Raw genomic sequence first — 19,087 nt, forward strand, 5'->3', positions numbered from 1 at the left:
TATGTCCAAATTTCCTACTTGTAAGAAAAAGTTATGTTCTCTAGCAGGGGTACATTCACATTCTACTTTGCCTTGAGAGGGATAGGTTTAAAGTAACTTCTTTTTATGGTCTCTCTCACCTGTGCATTGCATGTTCTGGCCTTGTCCCATCCCTCAGAAGGTGTTTGGTATTGTTTCATCAGTCTGTTACCCTCTCTTGGTCTACCCTCCCACACCCATCTTTCTCTGAAACTAAATGATGGGGGAAGGGCTCAGGTGCATGTATAATCCTTATGCCTGGCTCCTGCATAACCCCTGTCTGAAACAAAGTGGGCTGTTCTGGCAATCTTTTTGCAGCACATGCACAGTGATGCAGTCTGGGGGACTTCTTGCCTTGCCATATCACTAAATCTCATTTTACATTTGTCATGGGATTTGTATTTAACTCTGGTTGCCCGATCTCTCTTCTTTAGCGTATAGTCCTTTCCACAGCCCTCCCTTCATACCAATTTGATCTCTTTTTTTTGCTTTGAATTTATCAGTTTATCCAGTAACTGCTATGGGCTTCTTTCTCTTTTCTCCTCTCTCTTTAGCAGGGTGGGGGATTTTTTTCCCTCTAAGAGAGTTTTTGTTCCTTTTGGCTGCACAATAAAATCCTTTGATTCTATGTGACAAACGGGAACGCGTTTCCTTTCTAGTAGAGATTAAAGACACTCAGCTACTCCAGTGATTACATCTTGAGTAGAGAGTGAGGGAAAGCCTGTCTCTCTGACTTCACCACCTTCTCCAGAGAGTGTGTCAGCTGAATTGGGTGTACAGAGGGATTTTCAGCAATAACAGGGTGTAGTGTGCCTCCTCATGGACTACGAGTCTGAGATGCACAAATCATACATTCTCTCTCCTGCTGGCTGTGTCTACATCCTGCATTTATGGCTCTGATGTAGGGTAGACATATCTGAGATAGCTCAAAGCTTATCTGCTCTACTACTGGCTCCTGCATGTGACAGTGTGGAGCATCATGCTAGCTGAAAAATCAACCCCACAACTGAGGTTGGTAGATCTGTAATTAGCCAGGGCTTAGCTGGTGCAGTGTCTCAAAAACAAGGTAACAATCTTCTTTCTCTTCCTCTGTGCTGTTTAGAGGGGTCTAAAACTAGGTAAGAGAAAATGTCTACACATGAATGTTGAGGAAAACTTCCCTTAAAAAGGTAAAAATACATGAATTAATTGTAACTATTGATGTAGATGTTCGTAAGTATTAGGCATTGATGTTTCTCCTCTCTGTCTCTGCAAAGGGACAGAGAGAAGGAGAAACAGAAAGAACCCTCAAAACGGGTTCTTTTTGTTTTATTTTGTTTAGTTTATTTTTAGTGAAAAAAATGTCAAAGAACACGTCTGGAAAATTGTAGCCTAAAATCAGATCTTGTGGAAATGGTAGTGACATGGTTAGGGTTGTGGCTGGACTTAATGATCTTAGAGATCTTTCTCAGCCTTAAGGATTCTGTGATCTCTGACTGCAGCGACTGCTGCCCTCCCTGCTGTTTGAGTGAGGTTCCCACTGGCCTCCGTCTCTGCTGTTTCTCAAGATGGTTTATGCTGCCCTGTGTCAAGTTCTGTGCAGAGGAATGTGATGATTACACTTGACTTGGGACACACTGCTGGAGAAGTTTTTCTTATGAGTACAGAATGTGTTTAAAGCATTATTATTATGATTGTGATCCTCAACATCAATAGTCTAGACAAAGCATAAACTCTGGATCTAAAAATACACTTAAAAATTAGCTAGTCTGTTCACAACCCATTTCTTACCTCACCCAGCAGCTATTTATGAAAATGTTTTCTATTCTTTCTAATTTTAAATAGCAAGCACTAGCAGTTGAATACTCATTTATTAGATAGTTATCCCCTCCGGTTTTTCTGCACATCTTGTCACTGTCAAGTAACTTTGTACCCAGACAAAAATGACATCTTGAAACAAGTGGTGTATATTTAATGTAATGTATTGGGGGGGAAAAAAGAAGAAGAAGAAAAAAAAGAAGACTGTTCTGATGTTTAGCCCCAGCTTTTATTTTTTCATTGGAAATATGAAGTACAGTAGCTGGACTGAGAAGTTAATTGCTCATGAAGAGGGTGTTGGGTTTTAAGTAAACTTCTTAATGCGTGGCTTAGTCACAGGCTTTTTTCCTGCTTGTTATTGACGTGCTTGCCTGTCAGTCTCATCTGAGAGAAGAATTGCTGGGGGCAGGGTGCCTGGGATCGTGTGGCAAAAACTGCTTGCTATTGACTTGTGTGCATGTGTGCCGCTGCTCTCCGCTGAATGAAATGTCAGATGTGCTCAGGAGTGTGGGTGGGTGGGTGGGGGAGATGTGATTTGGTTCTCCCTGGTTGCCTTGTCAAGGAGTACACTAATACAGCTAATGGAGATCCTCGGGCTTGAGAGGAGAAGGGCATTCAGTTGACAGCCACCATCCAAACAGTCACAAAAGATAGCTTCATACAGCAGTGGAGGCTGTTGGGATTAAAAAGAAACTCTTTTGAAGGCAAGGAATAATAAAGGATATTTTGAAATTGCAGTTTGCAGTTTGCAGGCTCCTTTTTTGCCTGACTTAGCAAAATGGTTATAAAACAAATGAAAGAGTGGTTATATACCTGTGGAATTTCTAACCTTTAAAGACACTGTGTTTAAGTACTGAATTTATTCTGAGATAGTATTCACTGGAGAAAAAGTTTGCTTTCTTCACCTCTACTAAAAGAAAAGGTTCTTTTTCCATTACAGCAGCTTTCACAGCACTGGTGTCTCTGGGTTTTCCTGTGGTCATTGTACAGCTGAGCTCACATGGTCCTCTGGAAAATACAGAAATAGCTTTCTGAATGAAAGTATCAGATGGCTACAAAAAAAATGAAAGACAGAGGAATCTAAGTAAATACCAGAACCATCCACCCTCAAATCATCAAGGCAAACATTGCATCACATTCTATTAGAGAAGAAAATAGTTGGGTTAAGAGGAATGTTAATTTTTTGGTCAATACCAACTACACTATGGTGTGGTCTCCAGTGTAGGTTCTTGCTGGAGGTGCTCATTCTTGGAGAGGGACATCAGATACGCAGCTTATTGGGAGATTTGGTTAGGTAATATACATTTATATTATTGAATTTTTAACTGAGGAAGAGTATTCTTTGTCTCAGCTAGTGAAACAGCTCTCAGCTACTCTCAGCTCTCTAGTGAACCAGGTGAATCTTTCATCCTTCAGGCATAATGATTGGTTTTCTTTGCCTTTTTAATTTCTACCAGGTGAATAACTAATGTTGGCGATAGGCACACTGTTTTAGAACACTTCTAAGTTTTTTATCTCTCTTAAAAAGTTTCTTGCCTTAAAGTTTCTGGGTGAGTTTAGTTCTGGCTCCCTCCACAATCTTTATAAACAGATATTCTTACCATCCATTTTTGTATCTAAGAATTTGTGAAACAACATTGCTTCCACTGACCTGATGTCATTATTACAAAGAACTTAGTAGATTGTGTGATGCAAATAAAATAAATCAGGTGCTGCAGTGACCTAGATACTCATTATTTATTTATGGAAATAAATACATTTAGAATTTATTTATACTGTTTCTTCTATTGCAAACGCTGTAAACTTTCACTTACTCAGAGCTCTGCTGGGAAAATAGCATTATTGCCACCATTCTGCACATTAGGAGACCTTGCCAGGAAGACTTCAGTAACTGCTCTGGGCTATGTAACATATAATTATCAGAAGTAAGATTAGATGTTGGGAGTCTTGACCCACAACACTGTGTTTAGACATCCCTCACCTGGCAGATACAATCTGTAGATAACAAAGACTGAGGGGTGATAAGGACAGAGTGATCATAGAACAACTTGGTCATAGATCACCTATGTGTATTAAGAGTTTAAAGTCTAGCCAGAAGCACAAGAGGAGACAGAACATCTTGGCCTGCCTCCTGTAGGGCATCCTCGCTGTGGGGAGGTGTCACAGAGTGAAATATTCCTGGAGGAGCTTCCAGTGAGGAGTCTAGCAAACAAGGGCCTGTGTGAAGTAGTATTGGTTTTGAAAATAGAGAAGTAATGGGTAGATTTAGCAGGTAGATTTTTTTTCTCCTTGATCTTTAGCATCTATATTTGGTCATGTGTGAGGTATAGAAAAGAAGCTACAGAAAAAATCTGAAGGCTACTGAGAAAATGGAAAGATAGAGCTGCTGGGAATGTTTTCCTGTTGTCAGAATATTGACTTACGACTTTCTTCAAACTTGGCTTTTCACAATTTGTGTGCTTTTGCTTGTTATTTTGATGAAGAGGCAGATGGTGTTTCTTCAGGTCTATGGGACTGAGCTCTCCACTGTCTCCTTGTACTTGTCTAAACTCTCATTTGTGCTCTAGATCAATATTCACTATGGCACCGTGAATAGTGTCTTGCTGTTCTGCTGGGAAAAGAGGAGAAGCAGTGCTCTCCTAAGGCAGAGAAGGCACGACAGGGTGGTGCCTGGTGGTTGCAGGGCACAGTCCCTGTGCTGGGCCCTCATCCCTAACTCCTCTGTGTCCTTACCCTTCCAGGCAGGCTCTCGAGTTCCCCCTGAGCCGCAGCTGCCCTCCAGCGCCATGTCCCGGCACCACAGCCGCTTCGAGCGCGATTACCGCGCGGGCTGGGAGCGCCGGGACTGGAGCTCCAACGGGACCCATGTGGGCAGCACCAGCTGCAGCAGCGCCGCCAGCACCACCAGCAGCTCCCGGCCCGGCCTGCTGCCGCTGCCCATCGTGCCCGCGCGCCTCCCCACGCCCGCCACCGCCGCCTGCACCTCCGGCAACAGCGAGGTCATCACCAGCCTGGTGGCCAACTCCTCCCCAGCTTCCAGTACCAAAGTAAGAATCCAGATTTTTTTTTTATTGTTTTGCCTTTTTTTTTTTTAAACGGGGTTGATAACTTGAAGGGATGTTAGAGATGGAGCGTCATCTGTCCCTTTGTAAGGCTTGCGTTCATGGGATAGCCAAGAGTAGGAAAATGAATTTATATGGGCAGTCTGTGTCTTTTTAATTCTTTTCTGTGTTGTACATACACCAGAGTAGGTCTTTCTTGCTCCAAGACTGAGTGTCTCCATGCTTCTGAGAGGCACAGGCAGAGCAAATGTTTCCTTCCTTTTACCACTGCCTACGTTTGGGCTTTCTTTGGCTTTCCCTGGAACTTAATGCTCCGTTTTTCCCATTTTGGGAATGCTCTTCTTGTCTGTTGACCAAGGCAGAGCTGTGGTTGACAGCAACTGGATGTGGTTCTTATCCAGAGGGAGTGGAAAGTGTCTAAAGTGTCTAAATTTTGGCAGAATGGTGTTTTCCCTTTAGCTGATAGTTTCCTGTAAGGTTCTCAAAGCCTCGTTCTTAATGCAGGTTGGAGTGAATCTGTGGAACTGCTCTAACCAGGCTCACTCATTTGTGCAAAAATGCACACTAAGGAGTGAGAAAATGTTAAGCACCAAAGAACAGAAGTCACTAGTAACTACTGGGCTTTTTTATTCCAATATATTATTGGAGGGAAGAGGGTGCATTTTCCTTTAAAAAACTAAACAGCAAACTCATTGTAGAACTGCAAAGTACATTTGGTATTTTTGGAGAAAGCTGGGGTTTCTTTTTGCATGCAGATTCAAGTAGAACAGCTGGAAACAGAACAACCTGGCAAATGGTAAAGGTGACCACAGTGCTGGCAAAGTGAGACAGAAGCACTGCTGGGTTTCTTTTTATGATATTTAACATTTTCTTTCAACTTGGTTTCATTTTAATATCTGAAAGTGCCAAATGCAGCAGATGTAGACAGAGGGAAAGGAGACAATGAAGTTATTTAAAGTAAGCCAAGAGCAAGCTGAAATTTTGCTGCAGTACCATTATTATATTGATTTTTTTCACACTGTAGAAAAACAAGGTCAATGCTACAGAAGGAAACATTAGCCTAAAGTGTAGTTGTAAAAATTTGCCGTGGCATCTTAAAATTATTATCATTTGGAAGAAGATACTCAGATTCTGATCAAAACATTTTTAGTGTTCTCCAGATGCTATCCAGTGATAGATGCATTTCAATCATGCTTTGTCTGGAGATGATTGAAGCAATTTTGGAGCTAAAGCAGTGGTTTCATTTATCATGACCTTTGTTCCTGGGTCTGCTTAGAGTCCAACAATTGTCTGGAGCTGATCAGCCCTTTTCCCAGATGTTCAAAACAATTTTGAAGCTTATCAGTGCTAGTAAACCATGTGTTTATTGGGGGAGAGGAGGCAGGAACAGCAAGTTAAGTGCCTTTTGATCATATGCTAGATGTGAACTGTCTTCTAAATTACCTTATTAGACAATTTTCTGATGACTTTCATTAGTAAGAATGTTTTGGCATGAATAGATCAAAAGCAATAAATAGACAAGAATGGAGGTAACAGGAGACACTTTTTATTCTGCGAACTGTTAATCAGCTGTGTAATCTCCCATAAAATAAGTGTGTAAAAATGCATAGAGTTTTTGCCCCAGCTTCTGCTGCTGCGAATCAACTAAGGAGCTCTAACTAAAAATTCAAACTTGCATGTATTGAATAGGGAAAAAATATGAAGAAGAGAGGTAGGCAGGTAGGTAGGTAGGTAGGGTAAACAGAGATGTAAGGGTATGGTGCCTAGCAAGCTTCTTACTAATAATGTGAAATGGTGTCACAAAAAACATGAGGTGCACATGCACACTTCTGTTCACCCTGCCTGCCTGTGTCTCTCCCTCATACACAGCAGACTTACACTTGTGGTCAGCAGTGTAACCAGCCAAAGCTTTTCCCTGGAAAAATCCAGCTAATGGCTAGGCACAAAAAATTGCAACTATATATTGAAGAGATCACAAGTTAGAAAAACAATGTGGTTACTTGCTTTCTTTTAAAAATAAAAAATAAGAATTAAAAATGCAACAATACTTTAACAATAAACAAGCATGTGCTTAGTTGCCTTGAGCTATGGAGAGATCACAGCCTGCCTACCTTTTGCAACAATTTGTGTCAGTAATTTTATTGGGTACCAGGTCATGGGGGATAGGTGACATCTAACAGCTGGATTTGTTAGTTCTGTTTTGGGAGTGAGATACTTGGTTGCTGAGCTGCCCTTCTGCAGGCTGGACCTCCCCCAGCACTATGGCAGGTCATTAAACTCAGTGGCGAGGGTGTGCCCCACACAAGAGGTGAACACTGGATAGGTGCCGTGAAGCCAGGAGATTGATAGCCTGGTTCTTCTTGACTTTTTGTCCAAGGAGATAAGTACAGGCACCAGTGCTGCCCCAGGCTGGGGTCAGAAGGGGCTCTTTCTCCCATGCAGGTACCAGTTTTGGCTTTAGTATATCTTCCAGAGCTGGTTTGACAGTCTCGAACCACAGAGAGCTACCATCTGTAGCCCTTCAGATTGGGTTCCTTCTTGCTTGTTATCTTCCCAGTTAAAAGTTTGCTTTGTTTTTTTTTTTTTTTTTTTGTAAATCAACTAGTCTGTTCTCAGTCCTTTTGCGATTCCTCTTGTTTCCTTCTATTGACCAGTTTCAGTAGCCTTCAAATAACTCTGTATCTTTTGCATCCCCTCCATTCTTCACCAGTACCCCTTTGAAAATATGGGTGCTAAAACTTAGATACCCAAACCATATGCATCCTTTCAGCCTCAGACTCACCATTCCTTTGCCTGGGGATAAAACTGCTCCCTTCCTCTGTTTCCATGTCTTTATAGCCAATAATTGCTTCAGACTTTTTTTGCCAAAGTGCTTAAATCAGTAGTTATTAAAAATACATATACATGGCATCGTCCTTAGTTATGAATTATCAAACAGCCATAGTATTGTCAAAGACTGAAGCGAAGTCTGTTTGACAGGATCTGTCTTCTGGGTACCTGCATTGGCAGATATTGGTCGTGTTCCCATCCTTCAGCTCAAGGTTAACTGAATCCTAAAGTGACAAATTCAAAATGGGGGAAAAAACTTCTTTTCTCTCTGACATGTAACTGGACTGTATGACTTGCTGCATGATGATTGTTCAGGGAATTTATAGATAAATTGTTTTAAGGACCACTAGTCTACCTAATCTGGCTGAACCATGGTCTTTAAAATTATGTAAATGTATGTAAGATTAAAGACTTTGCCAGACTTACGTGATATGAATAGAAAAAGCATTGGAAAGGAGAGAAAAAAATGAAATCATCATCAGGAGAAGCTTAGGATATGTAAGACTAGCTGTGAGGGGGTTGGGCTTGGTCTATGTTCTCATGCTTCTGGAAGAGCTTTTTACTTTCTGTGGAGGACTTTAGAAGGTTTTTATTACTAATTATTAATGTGTAGGAGAACTTTAGAACTAATTATACTTCTCAGACCTTTGAAATTTATTCTCAAAGCGTACCTGTAACCTTCTTACCACAGATGCTTTGGTACAAATCACACTTAGTGGATCTGCCACCTTTAAGTGGTTATGGATGTTTGGTCTGAGTTATTTAAACAGAAAAGCTGTCTATTCCCAAGCTTTTTTGCTGAACAAAATGATTCTTTGCACTGCTATAACACATTTTATTGGAGTCTGCCAGAAAATATCAGAAAGACTATTTAAGCCTCATCACCTCTAAGAAATAGTTTGATGCTGCACACCCAGTATATTGACAGGGAAAGTGATGCACCCAGAGGCAGGGATTTTTGGTTTTCTGCTCATTCTGTGCCACTATGAGCAAAGTTTCAACTCTTTTACTCAATTAGGTTTTTCTACCCTAATTCTGTACCCAAAGGGTTGGGCCGCAGACTGGCACCCAGAGGCAGCGCAGTTTGGAGGGATGAGTCAGAGATATTTCCTCAACCCCTCTACCAGTAGTCCATAGGAAGGTGGAAATCTCGCCAATAAACTCTGTGTTTGGATCAATCTGTCAGGCTCTGAGCTCAGCCATGTATGATGATTGAGTTCAGAGCTGGTTCTATACTTGGTGGGGTTTGGGGTTTTTTCTGTAGTGAGGTTATTTATTGGTCGATGGAAACTATCCAAGAAATCCTTATAAGATTACAGCTCTGCTTAAGATATTGGCAACAAAACAGTCTGAAATTCATTTAAGGATGCTGCACACCATTCCAGCTATGTTTTCTGTTCATCTCAGCAGCACCTTCATTCTTTGTTGCTTTTCCGAATTACTTTGCGAGTTACTTGTACAATTTTCTCCATCAAAGCTCCTGTATCACAGCTTCAATTTAGAAGTGTTGTCATGGACTGTAATTTGAAATTTTATTACCAAGAGATTTTTTGGTTATAGAACATTTACTTTTATCATCTCTATATTATTTTTAAATGCCTGAAAAGATTGATACATCAACAGAATCTGTGCACCACCAGGCGATACCTAATTTTTTTTTCAGCCTTAATTTAAAAAACCCTTTGCTTGGAACATAAATTGATTCTTCAGTCCCCCAACACTTAATGATTTGTTATTCTCAAGGTTAAACCTATGACAAATTTTACAAAAACACCAGTCTTCAGTTTTGATAAAATTTTCTCTAGCTGAGCTCAGGGATATCTGTGCAGTTTTAAGTCTTTAAATAGTGTAACTGAGGTGTGATTGTGGCCTCCTGTTCTCACAGCACTCCTTTAGTATTTAAGACTTGTGTGTTTTTGCTACCAGAGTTTATCCCACTGTGGTTAGCCACGGGTTATGCAGTGGGAGGGAAGACAGTGATGATCAAACATTTGTTAACCTCTCTGGAAAGTCAGGCAAGGATTGCAGGCGGAGAAGTAGCCACCACTGACATTGTGCATCAGTGCTAACTAAATAGCATTAAAAACAAGTGGAGAGGGAAGAAAATTCTTGTGGTAAAGGAAAAACAAGTCAGTGTGGCTGAGGAATGCACTGTAAGAAGGAATAAAGGGAAACAGCTCAGAAGTAAAATGTTATATTCTTCTTTCTTTCACGGGCCAAGAAAATGTAGCTCCCTGAACAGCAGCCTGTCAGATGCTGATGATTTGCAGTAGGTTGCAGGATTTGTGTTGTCTGTTCTGTTTCTCTCACTTACGAGGTGGTGATTTGCAAAGTTGGTGTACAGCTTCCACAAATATTTAAAATATTGATTAAGCAGAGGAAGAATAAACACGAATTGTTTTTCAAGTTACGCCTTATGTTGTACATGACTAATTACATACAACAATTTGCTTTGCTACGGTAACTGAAATTTATGTACTCGTTTTATTATAAAACATAAGATGCTTGCATAAAGAGAGAGATTATAAATATTGGAATACAACAGTTGCTAGAAAACAGTCAAAATATGCAGTGATGAAATATATGGGATTTGCTCTTCCAGCTTCTCTGTGAAAGCTGTTCTTCCCCTCCCCTAGGATTTGTACTGAGAGCTGGCATATTTTTGTCACCATTTCAGATAACAGCCTGGTGATTCTTTGATGTGGACATGACATAGCTGACCAGTCCAAGCACAGTCCAGTGGCAAAAGCTGTTTTAAAGATCCTCAGATTCTTTTGGCAAATGACTGTGATGGTACACAAGGCTTCAGTTGCTGGATGTAAAATTGTAGCAGTGATTTTTTTGTTTTCCAGAAACACATTTTTACCTCTGGACACATTTCTAAAATAGAGTCATGTTTCATTGGTAAATGAGATGCAAGTCTGTTCCCACCTAAGCAGAGACTTCTGATGCGCATGAAGCTCTGATTATGGCAGACTATGACATGAATGCTTAGGAAATCAGAGCAATGCCCAGAGTACATAACATTGATGGTTTGTAACAGAATAAAAGGACAGGTTTTCCCTGGCACCCAAATCACATTCTCCTGGTTCTTCAGGCTTGAAAACTCACTAAGCTTGTAAAATTTACATTTTGGGCTGACACACAATTTAACTGGATTGCAGCTGCCAGACTGAGGCTTTTGTGAGTAGTCTGCAAGCAAGGAGAGAGAGACAGAGTGAATTATGTTGGCCATGATGTGCCATCACACCAGCCCAGCAAGGCTGAAACCAGCAGAGTACACCAAAAAAAAGCCTATTATGGTATCGTATTTGTATCCTCAAACTAGAGAGTTACTTTCGGAGTTGCATTTGAGGAATCAACAGCATGAACAAGGAATGAGAGGAGGAAACAGATAGATTTGGTCATTGACTCTCAGGACACATTCTTCTTTCCTCTAAATACAAATTGACAAAAAATGTCTGTGAATTGATCTGAGCAGTGACTTCTGCTGAAGTAATCGCATTACGCCACTACAGAAAAGTTACAGCTCCTGGGCTGTATTCATAGCACCAGGGCAGAAGAGAGCAAAGGGACATTGGTGATGGGTTCCAGAACTGATGTGATGAAGGTATTGAAGCAGAGGAACAGATTCTTCCCTTTGAAGGAAGTGGAGATGTCTTAGGTGTTTTCCAGTCTCCTCTCTAAAAGGCTGTTCCTAATGATCTGTGGCCCTAGGGCTTAGACTATGCTGATGATCTGCCACTTCCTCCTACCATCTCATTTCAGGATTTTTTCTCAGATGCATCTGTACATATTTTTTAGTACTGCAGAAACTGGAACATACAAAATGCGGGTTTTATTTGTCAACTTTAGCAGATACGTTATTGGACCAAAATAGGTTGGAAAGCCCTGGCATGCTCATTAATCTATAAAGTCATAAAAAGCTGCTGGGATTTTTTTACTTGCAGTGTGTTTATCATCTGTTGAAAGAGCTAAGAGGTCTGGCCCGTTTCTAGGCCCAGTTCCATTTGAAGATGAAAGGCAGCATTTTTGAAGCACTAATTGACATCGCCAAATACTTACAAGGTCATAAACATGACAGCTTTGGATAAAGCAAAAGGAGTATTTCTGGGCTTTGGCACTTTAAAGAAAAAAATCTCCTGACTTCCAAAAGGAATAAATATCAGTCATAAAACCTAAATAAAATTTGTGTTGGCCAGGATTTAAGTGCCTGATTCTTTGAAATTATTGAGAGTTATTTTTATTTTTTTATTTCTTTCTCAGCATTGCATCATTTTCACATGTATTAGTTTCAGATTGTCCATTCAAAATAAAGCAAAATATATACTTCTGTCATTCAGGAGTCATGGGTGTTTCATTATAAAATTTGTCCCAGCCTCCTGTCAAGATAAAAAGGCCTGGGAATTGCCTTGCCTGTGATTTGATGTGGGTTACTAGAGGGTTTATTTCCAAGGAGCAGCACTTCTAAAGGAGGGCAGGTTCTCTGAGTCATAGGTGCATATAATCCTGAGGTTGGTTGCTGTAATTTAGGAATGTAATGCTATTGTCAGCATCAAACACGGCCACAAAAAGAATTTTGCAGGGAATCACTTGGTGGTTTCCTATTATTTGGCTGTCAATGCTTAATAGGTAGGGCCTGGAAATTATTTTCAAGAAAGCTGATACTTTCTCAGCAAGGTAATTTCTGATTTTGGCGTTGCATGAAAAGGGTAATGTCAGAGAAATCATTGAGGGAATGGATGGCTTGATTGAGGTATAAAGGAGCCTGATGTAAACAGTTTGAGGGCTGTTCAACTGTTTGGGTGGGATGTCTGCATACCATAATTTTTATTACAACAGGAAAACAATGGTAATTTTTATAAGACGCAGTTTTAAGGCACAGCAGAAGGAAAATGCATTATATATATGACAAATGTAGTATTTTCTTGATGGCATCGGTTTCCTCAGCTTGCAAAACAAATGAACCAAATGAATAAAAAGAAAGAAAGAAATAGAAGGGAGAAAAGCTTCGCTTCTCCCTATGATTACCATGGGCCTTGAGTTCCTCCTTGATGCAGCACTTGTCTGTGAAGCTGACAGACACAAAAATAAATGTGTCCCTGGGAGTGATAAACAGGACATTAAACCCTGCACTCTGAACCGGGGGTGCTGCACCTTCAAACCTGGGCACAGCCTGGAGTGCCCCGGGCATACCGGGAAGCTCTGATCAGCCAGGGCTGACACTCCAGACTGGCGTTAAAACATCACCACTGCCCTGTCTACAATCCTGAAAATCCTCTTGAAAAAATGCCCAGACCTCGAAGAGGAGCGTGGGGATCTTGTGACTCTGTGGCGTGAGGTGTGGGCAGGCTGGGCTGCTGCGAGGGAGGGCGGCAGTGCCAGGAGTCCTGTTACAGCTGCCATGTCCCTGCGTCCCCACAGTGCCACGAGGGGCAGACATCTCCTGCAGAAATGGGAGTACACGGACCCACTTCCTTGGGAGTGGGCAAAACAGGTTCATTGCCTTTGGGGATATTAGTCAGTTTTTCTGGGTTTGGATTGAAGGCACTTGAGATAGTAATTTGTGTTTGGACTTCAGTGTTTATTATTTTTTATTAGCAAAACAGTTTCATTACTGTGAGTTTGGCAGCTTTTTATTAGAAGGCACAAAATGGTTAACAATCTTTTGTTACAAGGTCTTTTAAGACTAAACTATTTCATTAATAATTGACACTTAAATTATTTTTTTTTAAACTCAATAACTGATTTCAAAGAGCCTGCAATGCGGACTTTTCTGCTTAATTACAAATGCCACCGAAACCCATGAAGAAGAATGAAGCAGCATGAAGAAGAAACCTAGGATGACAGTCTGTGCTCTCTATTTTGCTTCTATCTACAACATACTAAAAATCTTAAAATTTAAATTTCTTACTAAGTTATACACCTACACTAATCTCTATAATTTGTTTCACACTTTTGTGGATCCTAGTCTATCTTGAAGTCGAGGAAACTTTCTTCATGAATGAGGGTCAAAGTCAGTGCTCCCTTGGGGGTCAGGGCACCCCAGAGCAGACAGAGAAATATTCCCAATGCCCTGGATTTACACAGTTGTCAATGCCTGTGAGAGCGCTGTAAGGGAGACCATGGAAAGAATTCCTCACACTTTTTCCTGACTCTGGTTTCACTCTGCAGAAGCAGCTCTGATGAAGATTTATAATCTCACATTTCTTTTAAAAGGAGTGTGTGTAAAAGGATAAGCAAGTTATTTTGTTGGGGTTTCTCTTGGAATTTGAGGCATTACTGAACGTTCAAGTAGTGGTTAGCTGCTGTAACACGCTGTTCTTGGATGAAGTGGGCACTTTTCAGGAAACAAAATGCACGTTTGCTTTGGTTTGGAGGAACCGACTATTCCAAATTCTCCCAAAGGCTGGTCTGCCTCTGCTGGTTTTGGTGGTTCTCTGCTCCTGTCAAGATGAAACATATGTGGTTGTTACCCACTACTATTTAGCATCACCAAACTGGTTCACTTTGGAAAACAAAGCTTGTAGAAGTTCTGCAGAGAAATAAATGCTGTCTGTGAACTGGTGTTTGTGTGTAAAATGATATGCACCCACCGTATAAATAATGAATAGTAACTAGTAATAAATTCTTCATATCATAGCATTATTTCTTACTGTTTATGATCCCAGGTCTTTTGTGGTAATCCTGAAACAAAGCACTGGGAAGTATGTGAATAATATTTACTATGACTAAGTTTTTGCACAAACACACCCAGAAGAAGCAGCTTTCCTGGCTATATCATTTGAATGTTTAAGATTATATACTGCTTACATTATCATATTATATATAATTAATGTTATCCTTTAATTCTAAAGGGTTATACAAAGCCCCTGCTTTCAAAACCACTGAAGTAATACATCAAGTGAAACATTTGTCAGCTGGCAAGTGAAACACAACAATCATTGAGGTTGGAAGGAGCCTCTGCAGATTGTCTGGTCCAGCCCCCTTGCTCAAGCCGGTTCACCTTGACTATGTTCAGAGGATCTTGCTTATCTGCAAGGAAGGAGACCCCAATCCTCTGTGAGCCACCTGTGCCAGTGCTGTGTCATCCTCTCAGTAAAACAGTGCTTCTTGCTGTTTATAAAATCACAGGAATATTTAGGTTGGGAAAGATCTTTATTTAAGATCACTGAATCCAACCATTAGCCCAGCACTGCCCAGCCACCACTCAGCAATGTCCCCAGGTGCCACATGTGCACATCTTTTAATACCTTTGGGGGTGATGACTCAACCACTTCCCTGGGCAGCCTATTCTCAATGCTTGATAAATCTTTCTAATGAAGAAATGTTTCCCAATATCCAGTCTAAAATTCCCCTGGTGCAACTTTCCTCTTGTCCTATTGCTTGTCAGCTGGGAGAAGAGACTGATCTCCACCTTGCTACAAGCTCCTCCTGTTTGTTACACGTTAGTGTAGGTGCAGGGTCCAGAACTGAGGAAAGTCCCAATACAGCTGCAGAATCTCCATAGGAAGCGCTGTACACTCAGCTGCACATGACAAGGAATGCTCTGACCTAACATCAAAATGTGCTTTGTTTTGAGCAGGAGACAGCCAAATGATCTGCAGAGGTCCCTTCCAACCAAAAGCATTCTATAATATCCTGACAAAATCCTAGAATTGAATCAACTCTTCAGTATATTTCCTAAAGCAGAGGTTTTGTTGATTTACTTTAAAACAATACCCAGAATCCTCATCGGCCAATAAATACCAGAACTTTGGATTTATTTTAGGTCTTCTGAGCCTAACTCCTATCTTGGCATAGTCATCACAGTTTTGCTTTTGAACAGCTTGTTTCCTTTAGAATTTTTGCTTCATGCTGGGATGGAGTAAGACTGAATAATTTATCTTCCTTTTCCTCAAAAGCTGAGCAATAGTTATACCCCACATGGATTTGAGACATTATTATCTTTCTAAGCTTCCATTAATTATCTTTATCATCCCTGCTTTTAAAGGTCTAGCATTTATCTTTGCAAGGTTCTTCAAGCTGGATTATAGAGGAAAATTTGAGTGTATTAATTCCATTCTTGCTTATGAAGTTTTAAACTCCATTTCATAAACATTTTTTCTACTGCTCACAATAATCCTACTGATAGTTTTCCTGTGACCAAAGTGTCTGATGTGTAGAATTGATGACTTTTAGGGTCATCATGCATATGAATAATTATCTCAGATGCACTGCTTTGATTAAGACACAGATGTGTAGAGGTTTTGAAGATATGGATCACACATGCATTGTTTGCAACCTACAAAGCTGCCATTCACCTTGTTTTCTCAGTCTGCTTAGAAAGATTGTACTGCTGTGCAATAAAGTTTAGCTCAGGAGCGCTGCAGGATAATGATATTTCAAATTGTCATCTCAGCTATGATTTGTACAGCTGTTACAAATTTTACAATAAATTCATTTCATAGAATCATAGAATGGTTTAGGTGGGAAGGGACTTTTATTTCCAACCCCCTGCCATGAGTAGGAATACCTCCCAATAGAGGAGGTTGCTCTGAGCTCTGTCCAACCTGATCTTGAACATTTCCAGGGATGGGGCAGCCACAACTCACCACCCAGTGCCTCACCACCCCTGCAGTAAAGAATTTCTTCCTAATCCCTAATCAAAACTTACTCTCTTTAAGTTTGAAGCCATTCCCCCTTGTCCTGTCACTCCATGCTCTTGTAAAATAGTCTCCCTCCAGCTTTCTTGTCAGCTCTCTTCAGGTACCAGAATGCTGCAATTAAATAACACCCAGGCTGAACAATCCCAATTCTCTCTTAGTGCTCATTTCCATTTCTGTGTTAGGTGGATCATTCCCAAGTTTTCCTGTAAGTTGCCAGTGGTTGCTTTGCAAAGGGACAGGGCAGTTCAAGTCTGGTGTCAGTGCTCTGTAGAGACTGGGGGGTGCTCTTTGATGCCGTGCACCAGGTGGGGTGACAGAGGACCCTTCTAAAATAACCAGAAGTCAAATAGTAGAGCATGACAACTCTAAATTGACCCAGACAGACCCCTATTCCTCAGGTTGTGCTAGGTGGCTGTCCTATAAAATAGTGCAGTGGAGTCCTCTCAGGAGTGGAAGTGGAAAGAGAAAAGACAATGCACACAAACATCAGCAAAGGAATTTCTGGAAAGAAAGAAAAGAAAAGAAAGAAAGGAAAGGGAAGGGAAGGCAGGAAGGCAGGAAGGCAGGAAGGCAGGAAGGCAGGAAGGAAGGAAGGAAGGAAGGAAGGAAGGAAGGAAGGAAGGAAGGAAGGAAGGAAGGAAGGAAGGAAGGAAGGAAGGAAGGAAGGAAGGAAGGAAGGAAGGAAGGAAGAAAAAATGGCTCACACTGAGATGTTGCTGCATACCCTGGTGCTACCCAGAATTCAAGTGGTCAAAGCCCTGTGCAATCCAGTGTTGTCTTTGCCCGCTCTGAAGAGGAATTATACATGGTCACCTTCCAGAGCCCCTTCCCATGAAACCAGGTTGGTTATTTTTTGGTGGTGAAAGCTGTGGAAAAGTCTTGGAAGAAAGTCAGTCTAGACTCTCCTAAAATGTTTCCTTCAGAGAAGAGAGAGGTGGCACCTGCCACACAAAGGTAGTTATGGAAGTCACCTTGACCTTGGCTATAAGTCTGCAAAGGCAGTCTTGCTCACTCACCTTCTGAGCTGTTGGTAAGGGAGTGAATTTGCTCTGCAGCAAAGACCTTTTGTATCATTCTTTTGGTATGGATCAAAGAAAGTGGTTCAAAACCAGAGAGAGATAAGGCAGTCAGAGCAGTTGTTGAGCAGTGCGCTTTTTGCATCCAACTCTTTGAACCGGGACACAAAGCAAAGCTTAGGCAACACTGCAAAGTTTGTGGACCAATTAATTTAATTCATTTATCTTTTTACCTTTATACTTCAGTCTCGACATAATTCTCGTCCTGTCTCATTTTCCATCAGACACTTGATTTAAACTCTTCTGACACTTCCCACAGCATTCCTGACTGTACTGGAAGCACCATCACTTGTTGGCTACTGCCACTGAATCATGGTAAGAAATGAAACACGCTGGGTACTTATCACAACTATTTTGACCTTCTGTTGTTTTGGCAAATGCAACACCTCAGTGGAAATAGGGCTATCTGGAAAACAAAGGAAAAAAAGCAAAAACAAAACAAAACCTGAAGAATAATGAAGGGAATCATGACTACGCTTCAAGATTTAAATTTGGTTGGATGCTCTTTTTTTGTCTGTTTTCCAGCCAGCTCTGCTCACAGTACAACTGTGTTTGGCGAGGTCTCCCTGTGCAGATCAAGCAGTGCCAGGGCACAAGCCCAAGAGCTGGAACTTGACCATCTATACCATTAAATTGTTAGCACAGGCTCTGCCTTGTGCTCAGCCTGGACCAGCTAGTGCTGTCATAAACAATTCCCAGGCATGGCCTAGGGATTAGCAAGAGCCAGCAGCCATTCCCAACTGGCAGTTTGGATATAGCCACCTTGTTTTGGAGGGTAAAAGTGTATAATCCTGTGAACGTGGCCAGGCCATATAATTTGGCCTTAGAGCCGTATAACAGGTCCTGGCTCTGTTTTGTTTTCTAGTTATTGGGACAATTTTGTGTTTGAGGGAAGTGTAATTGGTTTTACTTGACTCCACAGTTTCATACTTGACTGAGTTGTATCTGAACAATAAGGAGCACAAGCACATCTCCACTTTGTCTTTGCTTTAGGGCAGTGTACCTGTGCACCAAAATGGTATAGTCTGACCCTACTGAAAATTGTCACAGCAGCTTGAATAGTTTGTGAACTCACTTTTCAATTAAAAAATGGAAATGCATAATCTAAGGGAGTCTAGAAATGTATCTTCTATGGAGTTTTGTCAGTTGGTTTTCAGAAATCTTTGTCAAGGTTTTGTACATGGGCCACCAATTTTTGGCAAATTGAGTTTCTGTATCAAAATGAATATATTCTGTAGATGTGCCTTGTGCCAGGAAATTATTTTTGTATTTTCACTTGTATCTGGAAATAAGAGATTGTGTTAGATATTGGACAGATGTTAACATACATCTGGTATGAAAGATCATGACAGCCATTAAGCGTTGAAGTAGAAGCACCTCTCACTACCTGGAAAGTTGTTTTTTTGTTTAGTAGCCTGTCTCTTTTCTTCTCACCACAGCAATGAATAGAAAATAACACTGCTTTCTACCAATGAAAGCCCAATAAACCTACGCTAGCTGCCAGGACTGGGGAAATTCCAGAAGTGTGGTTGTATCCTTTTGTCCTGCCCTGTTTTCATCCTCATGCTTCCGTTTCCAGCTGCCTGAGGTACAGTTATGTATGCATCTTGATTTTTTTCAAGATGAATTATGAATGCCTTTTATTAATGGAGGTTGC

At 41.0% G+C, this 19,087-nt stretch overlaps 1 protein-coding gene across 3 annotated transcripts in view; it reads left to right on the forward strand.

Moving 5' to 3' along the window:
• The window catches only part of KLHL29 (kelch like family member 29), a 388,164-nt gene that overhangs the window by 142,419 nt on the left and 226,658 nt on the right, over positions 1-19,087 (forward strand). For all 3 annotated transcript variants that reach the window (XM_064707789.1, XM_064707787.1, XM_064707788.1), the window contains one exon: positions 4,557-4,862. In XM_064707789.1, the coding sequence (XP_064563859.1) occupies positions 4,602-4,862 (261 nt within the window). In that variant the 5' untranslated portion in view covers positions 4,557-4,601. The remainder of the gene's footprint in view (positions 1-4,556; positions 4,863-19,087) is intronic.

Source organism: Zonotrichia leucophrys, chromosome 3, assembly GCF_028769735.1.
Source record: "Zonotrichia leucophrys gambelii isolate GWCS_2022_RI chromosome 3, RI_Zleu_2.0, whole genome shotgun sequence".
Taxonomy (NCBI): domain Eukaryota; kingdom Metazoa; phylum Chordata; class Aves; order Passeriformes; family Passerellidae; genus Zonotrichia; species Zonotrichia leucophrys.